At 37.8% G+C, this 13,606-nt stretch overlaps 1 protein-coding gene across 1 annotated transcript; it reads right to left on the bottom strand.

Annotated features, from left to right (window-relative positions):
- Window positions 1-7,890: 7,890 nt before the first annotated feature.
- Window positions 7,891-8,256, bottom strand: LOC133293307 (uncharacterized mitochondrial protein AtMg00820-like). Its single transcript, XM_061491855.1, has one exon. The coding sequence runs from the start codon at window positions 8,254-8,256 to the stop codon at window positions 7,891-7,893; it is 366 nt and encodes a 121-aa protein (XP_061347839.1).
- Between the last annotated feature and the right edge of the window lie 5,350 nt (window positions 8,257-13,606).

The raw sequence follows: 13,606 nt of genomic DNA, 5'->3' as shown, positions 1-13,606 counted from the left end.
GTTTAAGTGATTCCACTAAATGTCTTATGTTAAACTGTAATACAGTCATATTTGCAGTTGTGTCCGTCCTTAATTAAAACCCCATCTCAAACTTTGTTATATGGAAAAAATGTGTATCATTTTGAAGGACACAAAATTGTATTATTTTAAGTGAGAGAAAGAGATAAATTATGAAAGAAAGAATTGATGGAAAAGGTTTTAAATGTGTGGGTCCACCTCTTTATGAGAGTGAAATGATATACGGTATGTCATTTAAAATGACACACTTATTTCCCTTGTTATATATATATATATATATATATATATATATATATATATATATATATATATATATATATATATTCGCTTTTTCTACGGTCAATGTAGATAAGTTATCTACATTGAGTCCAAAACGACGTCATTTTGAGGCGGAAATCAAGGTATTTTTGTAATTATAATTTATTTCAATGTTATAATAGTATTTTTCATTACAATTTTTTGATTTTTCAACCCAAAAGGACGTCGTTTTGGGAGCGAAGGTATATATCTTGTCTACATTCACTGTAGAAATATTAAAGCCTATATATATATATATATATAATATATATATATGGTAAAATCATTTCTGCAGCTGTTTTACGTACAACAACGACAGGTGTATGGTTATGATTCCTTACATTTAATGTTTTCATCCTTTGTATGGTTATGATTTTCTACATTTAATGTTTTCAAGTATATATATGGCAAATATTTGATTGCTGCACGTACAGTAGCTGCAGAAATGTAAACCCCTATATATATATGATACTTTTATCAAACAAAAAGTTTAACACATTATCCGAGAGTCGATGATTTTTTCTTAATTTAATGGCTGTGATTTGTAAGTATGCGACATCGTTGATCTGTCTTGATCTAACGGCTCTCAAATGAAGTGTAAAACTTTTGATTTAATACCGATGTCAAAAGCTCCTACCCATATATATATATATATATATATATATATATATATATATAGACTCGGAAAATTACGAAGTTTAAATCTACCATACTTTGTACATAACATAAACTTCCAAAACCTGGCAGTATGTGCAAGGCGACTCTTTTATTGATTAGAAGCGCACTTAGGATTGGTTAGGCAAAGTTGAACTTTAATTAATGGATTGTGGTGTCTCAATGAGAGAATAAAGCAAGTGATAACGAAATAAAAGGTCTTTAGTGGTGGTGGAAGGAAGGTACTTCGCCGCGCTCCCCTAAAAGTGATGTCGTGCTCAAGTTATTTATGTGTAAGTTGGTCAAAATATGTTACCCCCAGTTGCCAGCAATTCTTATGGGCCTCACATCCAGTTCATTTATTATTAAATAATTTAAACCCCTTGTGGTGGTGATTATTACTTGTTTAAGAAAACAAAATGCACAGGCACATACCTACCCGTGCGTCATGCCTATAAGATTTTAGGAAAGAAAACTAAACAGATGAAGAAATATTTCTTTATAAAGTGTTAAGTCCGAGTATAAAGGACATTCCCAAGGGATATCATTATTGCTTAAAGTTTGATTATTATAACTCAGAGTCAAATATTTATAGAACCATTTAATTTCTAGCTAGAGTATGCGTTTGTCATTGAAGGTTGAATTAGCTAGCTGGGATACATTTTTAATAGAAACCTAACCATGCATAAGGACAAAGAATGGTCGACTTGAGCTAATGACTATGTCATGCTGGTTTTGTTGACAACCCCACTCCATGTGGCTCCATTGAACAGACAAGTCAAGATTTAAGAGACTAAAACTCAAAAAGCTTTCAAGTAACAAGAGTATAATTAGTCAACAATTCAACACTAAAAGCAACGTAAACTCACATATACATAATGAGTCAATATATGTGTGTGTGGGTGTATTTTCATCTTCTAATTAATTGAGACTAGTCATTATTATTGAAATGGAGGAAGAACTTGAACATCTTCATTACTCAGAAGGTTCAGAATACAATCGATGATGAAAATACACTATACAAATAATATTTATACATGCTTTGATGAATAATTAATCTCTAACAAACTACATTCGTTCTGTTATGGTTAGTTGGCATAATGCAACTGTCATCTGACGTGGAAGTTGAGTTGGTTGAGCTATGCGTATCTGTTAACAACCATATCTATCCATATCAGTTGCTGTTGTTGGCAGATATGATTGGTTTGAATTTTGTATTTCCAACAGCTATGTATCATATCTCAGCAAGATTAGTTTGTTAGCTTGCTGATAGGTTTAGTTTGAATTTTGTAAATAGGATTAGTTTGTTTCAATTCGTTGTAACAGCATAGTCTACTTATAGACATCAGTATAATGAATACGATTAACTTGAACTTTCACAAAATCTATTATGGTATCAGATTAGTAAGACCAGAGACCTGTATCTTTTCTCTCCATTTTTTTCCTATTTTGTTTTCCTCATGGCTACCCAGGAGACTTCCCCTACGTCAGAGGAAAATTCAAACACCCGCAGGGCTGTTCAGAAAACTGATATTCGCTCACCTTACTATGTTGCTCCCTCTGATAACCCTGGTGTCATGCTCACCAACGTTCTCCTACGTGGTGAAGCAAACTATGACAACTGGAGCAAGGCCATGCAAAATGCCTTGCAAGCCAAAAACAAACTTGGCTTCATAGATGGTTCCATTACTGCACCCGCGGATAAACAATCTGATGACGGTCATTTTTGGACTGTTTGTAATTCCATGGTTAGTGGTTGGATTCATAATACCATTGACCCTTCCCTTCAGCCGTTCATTCGGTACTTTGCTACTGCCAAACTTCTTTGGGATGATCTCAAGGAGCGCTATTCTGTTGAGAATATTCCTCGTACCTTTCAATTGAAAAATGCTTTGCTAGCCATCAAACAACAGGGCACTACAGTGAGCACATATTACACCCGTTTGCGTGCAATATGGGATGAGCTTGAAGATTGCACAACCTTTGCTGCCTGCTCCAATGGTGAGCAATGTCCTGCCACAAAGCATATCCATCAGGATTCTGAACGGGAGCGCATCTATCTCTTCTTAATGGGACTTGATGTATCCACTTTTGGTCATTTGAGGACCCAAATCCTCAACACCTCACCTTTGCCTTCGATGAAAAAAGTGTATGCAATGGTGATCCAGGAAGAAACGCATAAGAACCTAGCTCGCTCTCACCTTGACCAAGCTGATTCGGTAAGCTTTGCTGCTAATACTAAGCCTTCACCATCTCATGCTTCACAGGCTCAACATCAATCTGCCTCAACCAAGCGTAAAGGGTGCACTCATTGTGGGAGGACAAATCACGATGTTAGTCGTTGCTATGCTCTTCATGGCTATCCTTCATCACTACCTGGACGTGGCCGTAACAAAAGTAAGCCTGCTCCTGCTCTTACATCTGTCAATGCTGCTTGCGTTGTTGACTCTATAGAGCAATCCTCATCTGATGCTGCTGCATATTCTGCCCTCACTCCTGAGATTGTTCAGCGTTTACTCTCACTCGTGGAACCTGCTACTCCTTCTCCAGAATCCTTATCTGGTAATAAATTTTCTCCACCATTTTGGTTAATGGACAGTGGTGCCTCGCGCCACATGACAGGCGACTTGAATGCCCTCACTGATGTTCATTCTATTACACCCTTAGTTGTTGGATTGCCAAATGGTGCTACAATTCATGCTGTAAAAGAAGGCACTGCCTTTCTAAATTCATCTCTAATTATTACCAATGTTCTTTATGTTCCCAACTTGACTTGTAACCTCATCTCTGTTGGACAGCTCCTTCAACAATATTCTGGCCACCTTATTTTTACTGACCGTACTTGTACCTTGCAGGACCTCACGACGAAGAAGGAGATTGGTCTGGCTAAGCTTGTTAATGGGGTTTATGTGTGTCCAAGAGACCAGCTCAGGGCCTATGCTACGCATTATGCACCTTCTGCAAGGACTTGGCACCAACGCTTGGGACATCCATCTACTCAGTGTCTCCGTTATTTGCCTTTTGTTCATGAGTCTTTTGCTTCTATTTCAAATAAATTTGTATGTGATGCTTGCCATCTTGCAAAGCAAACTCGCAACAATTTTCCTTTAAGCAATAATAAAAGCACTGCTTGTTTTGACTTGATTTATGTCGATCTATGTGGGCCATACCCCACTGCCTCCATTCAAGGCGCTCATTATTTTTTGTCCATTGTTGATGATTATTGTCGTGGTGTTTGGGTTTATCTTCTTTCTGAGAAGTGTGATTGTATTCATTTTATTAAATCATTTTTTACTATGGTGCAAACTCAGTTTAATAAGTCTGTTAAAATGGTGCGAACTGATAATGGCTCAGAGTTCATTAATCACACTCTTCAGGCTTTCTTTACTGCTCGTGGAGTTATTCATCAGACGACATGTGTTGATACACCCTAACAGAATGCACGTGTTGAACGCAAGCACTGCCATGTCTTGAATGTTGCTCGCGCCATTCGTTTTCATAGCAATCTACCAATTAAATTTTGGGGAGACTGTATTTTAAGTGCTGCTCATCTTATAAATAGGACCCCTACTAAACTTCTGCAAGGCAAGACACCGTATGAGCTCCTTTTTGGTTCCCCTCCGTGTTATGACCATCTTCGTATTATTGGTTGCTTATGTTATGCCCAGAAACGTCCTAAGTCTAAGGATAAGTTTGAGTCTCGTTCTCGTCGCTGTGTTTTTGTTGGCTACCCTATGGGTAAGAGAGGGTGGCGAGTTCGTGATCTGGATTCTGGGAAGACTTTTGTTTCTCGTGATGTTCGCTTCTATGAACATGTATTGCCTTATGTGACTTCCAAAGAGGAACTTCAACCTGATCAAGCCACTTGTCCAATATTACCTGCTGCTCTTCCCTATTATCCAGAGGTTCCTTCTCCTTATGTGGAAGCACTTCCATCTCCACCCATGGACTCCTCTCTACATGAAGCACCAACAAGCCCAACTCTTCCAGTTTCTCCAAACATTGATTCTAATCCTTCCACAGTAAGGGGGAGTTGCGATACTCATGACTCCACTCCATCACCACAGTGCACTACGTCAGCAAATACACATACTCATTTGGGGCGTGGCCATCGTGAACGCAAGCCACCTGCTTATTTGCAAGATTATGAATGCAATGTTATTCACACACATAACCCCACGACTAGCAATGTCACACCTTCTCCTTCTTCAGGTACTTTATACCCTATTACTAATTATGTGCATTGCACCAAATTTTCACCCAAACATCAATCTTTTCTAGCAGCTATTACTGCAGGTGTGGAGCCCACGAGTTACAAACAAGCTGTACAACACCAACACTGGCGTGATGCTATGAAACAAGAAATCTTAGCCCTTGAAGAGAACAAAACTTGGCAATTAACTTTTCTTCCTCCTGGCAAACGGGCTCTTCCGTGTAAATGGGTATTTAAAATTAAATACAAGTCTGATGGAAGCTTGGAACGCTATAAGGCTCGTTTGGTAATTGCTGGAAATCACCAGGTTCAAGGCGAGGATGTGGGTGAGACCTTCGCTCCTGTTACCAAGATGACTAGTGTTCGAACTTTCCTATCAGTTGCTGTTGCTAAGAAATGGCATATTCATCAGATGGACGTCAACAATGCGTTCTTGCATGGGGATCTTTCGGAGGAGGTTTATATGCGACCCCCACCTGGTTTCTCTACTAACCAACCTCACCAGGTTTGTCGTTTGACGAAGTCACTATATGGTCTTCGACAATCACCTCGGAATTGGTTTGCCAAGTTGTCCTCTGCTCTGAAAACATATGGCTTCATTCAATCAAAGGCTGATTACACTCTGTTCACTATTCAGCGTGATCATGTCTTTCTTGCGCTCCTCATCTACGTGGATGATATTGTACTTGCTGGAAACGATGCCTCTGCCATCTCTAAGCTCAAGTCATATTTGCATAGTTGTTTTAAGATCAAAGATCTTGGTCCCATTAAGTATTTTCTTGGCATTGAGTTCGCACGTAATCCTTCAGGTATATTCATGAGTCAACGTAAATATGCTCTTGATATCCTCCAAGAAGCTGGTCTTTTGGCATGCAAACCAGCCGCGTTCCCTGTTGAACCTAACCACAAGCTTGCCACTACTGACACTGATGATTATCCAGACCCATGCAGGTATCGTCGCATGATTGGCCGCTTGGTTTACCTCACCATTACCCGCCCAGAAATTAGTTATGGGGTTCATATTTTGTCCCAATTTATGCAACATCCAAAAATTGCTCATTATGATGCAGTTATTCGTCTTTTACGTTATATAAAGACCAGTCCAGGCCAATGGTTACTTTTACGTGCTGACAATGATCTACAGCTCACAGCTTATTGTGATTCAGATTGGGCGTCTTGTCCTATTTCTCGACGGTCAGTGACAGGTTATTTTATTATGCTCGGCTCTTCCCCAATATCTTGGAAAACAAAGAAACAACCCACAGTCTCCAGATCTTCTGCAGAGGCAGAATACAGGGCTATGTCCACCACCACTGCTGAACTTATTTGGCTTAAGTATTTTCTCCAATCTCTTGGAGTGGACCACTCCTCTTCTATGATTCTTTGTTGTGATAATCAGGCAGCGTTGCACATTGCTGCAAACCCTGTTTTCCACGAACGGACGAAGCACATTGAACTTGATTGTCATTTTATTCGTGAGCACATCATGTCAAACAACATTTCCACTCGTCATGTTCGTTCGGAACTTCAGCTAGCTGATATTTTTACTAAGGCATTAGGAAAAAGTCAGTTCCATTTTTTGTTACGCAAGTTGGGTGTTTTGGACCTCCACACTCCAACTTGAGGGGGAGTGTTAACAACCATATCTATCCATATCAGTTGCTGTTGTTGGCAGATATGATTGGTTTGAATTTTGTATTTCCAACAGCTATGTATCATATCTCAGCAAGATTAGTTTGTTAGCTTGCTGATAGGTTTACTTTGAATTTTGTAAATAAGATTAGTTTGTTTCAATTCGTTGTAACAGCATAGTCTACTTATAGACATCAGTATAATGAATACGATCAACTTGAACTTTCACAAAATCTATTAGTATCAGCTTGAGGTTGTGCGCCTTGATTATCTGGTCTTGAATTTGGGCTTGTCCTCATTAACCCCCCCCCCCCAAAAGTTGGACCATGAATGTTAATAAGGCCCAACTTGAAGAGAGCTGTGTGAAAGGCTGCCGGAGGAAGAGACTTGGTAAACATGTCAGCCAACTGATCAGAGGATGGTACTGGAAGAAGTCGCAGAAGACCCAGCTGAAGTTTCTCGCGAGTGATGTGACAATCGATTTCAATATGTTTGGAGCGCTCGTGGAAGACTGGATTATGAGCAAGGTAAATGGCAGATTTGTTGTCGCAGAAAACAGAGGCTGGTTTGAGCCATGGGATATGCAGATCGTGAAATAAATGTTGGAGCCATCGAATTTCACAAGTGAGAGTGGCAAGAGCTCGATACTCCGCTTCAGAAGAAGAGCGAGAGACTGTTGGTTGCAAGCATTGGAGTAGAACTGGACTTGGTTGCAAGCATCCCCATATCAAAAAGAATCTCCAATGCATATTTGCGTTGTTGAGATGAGTTCCACGTGAAGTGCGAGAAAATTCAAGACCCAAAAAATAGCGAAGAGGATCAAGATCCTTTATTTTGAATTTTTCATGTAGAAAGGCTTTCACTCGAGTGATTTCAGATGGAGAATTGCCAGAGAGTACAACATTATCTACTTAGACTAGAAGTACTGTGAATGAAGATCCAATCTTTCTAGTAAACATATAGTGATATGCATTTCCTTGTGTATAACCAAGAGACAGAAGAGCCTCAGACAATTTACTGTACCATTGGCGGCTCGCTTGTTTGAGTCCATAAAGGGACTTATTAAGACAACAAGCCTAGTTGGTTTTGGATGTATGTAGTCCTGGAGGGATCTTCATATACACTTCTTCACTAAGGTCATCGTGAAGGAATGCGTTATCTACATCCAGTTGCTCCAATATCCATCCCTTGGCAGCTGCAATACTGAGTAAAACACGAATAGAGGTTAGTTTGACAACTGGTGAAAATGTATCAAAAAAGACAATCCCTTCTTGTTGTGTAAACCCTTTGGCTACCAATCGGGCTTTGTGTCTCTCAATTTCACCATTTGAACGATACTTGATCTTGTATACCCACTTACATCCTATGGGTGTTTTGTCAGGTGGTAAGTCAACAATGGTCCAAGTATCATTCTTGGCCAACGCATTCAATTCTGCATCCATAGCTTGCCTCAATTCCTGTGATGGCTTGGGAAAAAGAATTTGGTTTTGTATGTGTAGTGATGCTAAGACAAAAAAAATTATATGATGGTGTACAAGAAGAATATGATAGTACATTGGACAATGGATAAAGGACAGAGGGTGAAATGGAACTACCTGGATGTGATTGAGAGATGTGAGCAGCTGAAGAGGGATTGCAGCGGTAATCAATGAGGTATCTAGGAGTTGATCTGATTCGTGATGATCTACGTGGATCAGCAGCTGATGGAGCAGTAACTGTTGTGGTGATGACTGATGAGTCTATAGGTGATGGAACAACAATTGATGAATCATCCGTGTCTTCTGGTCTTTGTGATGTATCATGGGTTTCTGGGATTTCGGCTTATGGACAAATGGGTTGAATGTTTGAGGGATGAACAAGGGTATAGTCAAGATCAAAGGTATTTGGTTGTTGAGTTTCAGAGAATATGGTTTCGGGTGAATGGTTTGTATTGGATAGGAGATCTTTAGGTTCAAAAGGAAAATGGTGCTTATGAAAAATGACATTTCGTGAGATGAAAATGGAATTAGAAGACATTTCATAAAGTATGTAACCTTTAATACCTTCTTGAAATCTTAAGAAAATAGCTTTGCGAGCTCGTGGTGAGAATTTGGTACGTTGGCTAGTGAGAGTGGATGCATATGCCAAGCATCCAAACACACGAAGGTGGATAAGGGATATGAGTTGATTGTATAAGAGTGAGTAAGGGGATTTATTGGCAAGTATAGGGGTGTGGATTCTGTTGATTAGATGGACAACATGTGTCACTGCATAGCACCATAATTTGCTTGGAAGGTGTGCTTGAAATGAGATGGCTCGTGCCACATTCATAATATGCTGGTGCTTCTTTTTGACTCTACCATTTTGTTCTGGTGTTTCAACACAGTTGCGTTGGTGAAAAATTCCATGTAATGCACAAAATTCATCCATCATGAATTCAAGTCCATTATCTGTGTGAAGAGTTTTGACTATTGTATTGAAATGGTTTTGAACAAACACAATAAAATTCTGAAGTTGCTTTCTTGTCTCCGATTTAGATTTCATTAAGAAAATTCAAGTAAACCTTGAGTAATCATCAACAACTGTGAGGAAGTATCTATGACCATGAATCGAACTTGTAGAGTAGGGACCCCATATATCAGCATGGAGAAGTGCAAAAATTGTAGTACTTTTGGATTCACTTAAGGAAAAGGAAATTTTTGTTGTTTTGCCAATTGACATATATCATATGGTTTGATATGAGCATTTGGAATGAAAAGAAAATATGAAGACATAAATTGAGAAACCTTTCTTGATACATGGCCTAGACGTTGATGCCATAACAGAGATGCATTACACACTACATTATTATTGCTCTGTGTGGAATTACAATTACTGCTAAAGGAAACATTTGGTGAGAAACAGTGGAATCACGATTCAAAATCATAGCTCCTTTATTTCTGAGTACCACATCCAACTCTCCACGATGCTCAGCAAAACCAATCGTCTCCTGGTAGTTGAATTTTTTCTATTGAATGAAAAAGTGAAATTTGTCAAAAATGAGGTTGTAAGAATTGGAGCTTAAAAGTTTTGAAACTGATAGTAAATTGATACGAAAATCAGGAACATAGAAAACATTGTTTAAGACAATAGTGGAAATAATGTGAACAATGCCAGAAATTGAAGTAATGACATTACTGCCATTAGGCAAAGAAATGGAAATTGCTTGAATTTCGTGAAAAGAGGAAAACTGAGACGTAGTGAAGGTGATGTGATCTGTAGCACCTGTGTCGATGATCCATTCATCAACATTGATACCTGGTTGTGAGCTTTCAGAAATGGAGTTAGATGCAAGCACTGCATTAGCAGTATGCATAGATGAAGTACTTCAAGATTCTGAATTAGCAGGAGTGGTTTGTAACAAATTCAGGATCTGTTTGTATTGATCTTGAAGTATGTTTATAGAAGGAGTTGCCATTCGATCATTGATGTTGTTTTCTTGATTCACTGAGGCACTATTGATCATGTTTCTTCTATAACCAAGTGGAAAACCATGGAGAAGATAACAAGTCTTTATAGTATGGTTAGTGTGATTGCAGTGAGTGCACAACTTTCTAGAGCCTCTTCCACCATAAAAGCCTCGTCCACGTCCTCTGAAATTTCGACCTCCACGTCCATAATCAAAATTTCCTCTATGAAAATTTCCTTAATCACTGTGTACTGCCATAGCTTGCACAGTAACTGGAAGATTATGTTGATCCTCTGAACGAAATTGTCGTTCTTGTTGAGTCACCAAGGAGAAAGCCTTAACCACATTTGGCATTGGCTCCATTAACATAATTTGAGAACAAACTTGAGCATATTGTTCACTCAATCCTCTCAAAAATCTTATGGTATGATCTTGATCACGAAATGTTCTCATTTGAGCAATTACACCACATTCACATGGAATTACCAGAGATGGCAGTGGCCTTAGATTGTCCAACTCGTCACACAAAGTTTTAAGATGAGTAAAGTATTTTGAAATTGATTTTTCACCTTGCATCAATCTACAAATCTCTTCTTGCAGATCTGTTATCCTGAACATATCTGTCTGAGAAAACCTATCGCGAAGATCATTCCATGCATCATATGCGTTTTCAATCCATAAAATGGATTGAGCAATAGTTTGTGAGATGGATCTGTGTATCCAACCCAAAACTATGGTGTTGCAGCGATCCCAAGCTTGATACTCCGGATCATCATCATCTGGAACATCACACTGTTGTTGAAGAATCCTAACTTGTTCTTTGACCGTAGCGCCATGGTCATGGATCGAGACCATGAGTGATAATTGCGACCATTAAGGACAGGACTTACGAGCACTTGAGATGGATTCTCATTGGGATGGAGGAAGAAAGGATGTGAGGGATTTGTAATGAAAGCAGGAACTATTCTTGATTAGCCATGAAAAACGAAGAACTGAAGAAAAAACAGAGATCTGAAGCGAAGTATCAGAGCAATTATTGCTCTGATACCTTATTGAAATGAAGGAAGAACTTGAACATCTTCATCACTCAGAAGGTTCAGAATACAACCGATGATGAAAATACACTATACAAATAATATTTATACATGCTTTGATGAATAAGTAATCTCTAACAAACTACATTGGTTCTGTTATGGTTAGTTGGCATAATGCAACTGTCATCTGACTTGGAAGTTGAGTTGGTTAAGCTATGTGTATCAGCTTGAGGTTGTGGGCCTTTATTATCTGGGCTTGGATTTGGGCTTTCCTCATTAATTACAGTGAAAATGTCAATTTTTTTGTAAGAAATAATAATGATCAGTAAATTTCCATTATTATATATGGGATAAATAAATCTCATGTTGTAGGAATAGTCATCTCTCATGTTAGTGAGAGCTCGATTTCCGTGTTAATATTTTCTTTCATTTTCCTTTTTTATTTAAACTAGTGGGCCCACTTGATTGTGTGTGTAGGAGAAAAGGTGCTCTCATGTTGCATGAGAAAATGCAACCCCATTATATATTCATAGAAATTGTTAGAATTGAAAAATCAATTCACACATGATATGCATGTACAACATGTATTAACACAAATGACGACAGCAATACTGCAGCAATGGCAGAGGAAGCGATGGCAGAGGGAAGAGGAAGAATGAGAACACAAAGGTGAACGAGTATAGGTCTGGAGTGAATTTTTTTTTAATTCATATTAAATGTTTTTTAATATTTTTAAAATTATAATTTTATTAATATATTTTAAATTTTTTTATGTGCCCTTTGACTTTGTTAGATACAATGAAATTTGCATGTCGAAATAATCAATGTGTCTCAAAAAATTGATCGGCCTATCGAACATGTATCAAAACGTGTTCATATTCAACATGTGTCTGACACTTATTTTTTGAATGAAAATGTCGTGTCGGTGCTTTGTAGCTATCGAAAGGATTTAAAACAAAATCCATAGATACAGCACAACCTGCTGTTAGCTTACTTTTTCAGTCAAATGTGTAACATTTAATTATCAATAAAAAAAATAGTAAACAAGTATTAACACTAAAGAGTAATAGGTGAATTTATTTACGAGTGATATCATTACACCGTCACTCGGCGCTGCGTGCGCGTCTTGTAACTTAGCCGCTATTTGGCATGCTAATTGAAACCCTTGAAAAAGAAATTTCGGCTGATAGAAATTGGCTGCATAAACTAATCACAGATTCTAACTGATCTATAAGAATAAGACTTATAGCCCTTTGCACATGACCAGAGCGCTGACAACGACATATACATAAGTAAATATGCACTTGAGACATTGGAAGATTCTCCTTTTAATTAGTCATAGTCTTGCATATTTCTTTTATTCTTTGTACTCTTTAATTAACTAGCTAGCTTTTGATAATTAATTGTCATATTTATATAGAACCACAAAACTAGACAACTAGCTAGGCAATAGACTCAGGAATCTGCACATATTACATAATTAATTAACATGCCCTTAAGCACAAATATCCTGTTCCCATTGAATTCTAGATGTGAGTTGTTTTAAGGTTAAATCAGGTTCTACATCTATTGTAGTAGTACATAATACATATCACGTTCGAGTCTATTACATGTAACATAGACATCCGCCGCACAAATGGAACTCTAGCTAGGACGAATGCACTAAACAATTGTGGGGTCGTTAGGAATCAAAAGAAAGTGGCTCAAATATCAAGAAGTGACCTTTCAATAAAATATACATTCATATGAACATGTCTTCTTTTTAGCCGGTATTTTTTAGAATTTTTAAAAAGTTAAATTTTTTAAAATTTTTAATTTTTGAATATTATTGTAAACTGAATATTTTCATCATGTTTAAAAATTAAAATTTCTTGGATACATTTTTTTTTCCTGCACCAAAGGTTCCCTTAAGTGTTTCATTATTGTATCATACACAATGGGTTTTTGCACGGGTTGAGCTTTTGGGATTATCATGACTTAAGAAATCCCATTATTGACTCCATAATTGCCCATGATTGCCTTTCACTTCGGCCGCATTGCTTGTGAGCAGATGATACGGTCATAGCAACATGGCATATATGTATATTGTAACTAAACATTAATGTTTTTTGATTTGGTGGATGTGAACTAGTGAAAAGACTAGAAGTCGTGGCGTTATGCTAATTACAAGATTGATTATGACATACACAATTGCGTACAACTATGCATTTGGCACGAGTGACTCATTATTTTGTTATTATTACTCAAATCAAGTCGTCCGAACAGTTGCATTTTATTATAAATTAAATATAAATAGTGGTGGAACTTCAACAAAACTTTAGGGGTTGGAAT

This window comes from Gastrolobium bilobum, unplaced genomic scaffold (genome assembly GCF_033153095.1).
Source record: "Gastrolobium bilobum isolate Gb01-03AN ecotype WA unplaced genomic scaffold, APGP_CSIRO_Gbil_v1 utg3209, whole genome shotgun sequence".
Lineage (NCBI taxonomy): Eukaryota > Viridiplantae > Streptophyta > Magnoliopsida > Fabales > Fabaceae > Gastrolobium > Gastrolobium bilobum.
Note: the sequence above shows the minus strand (reverse complement) of the source record. Positions and strands in the feature narration are given on the sequence as shown.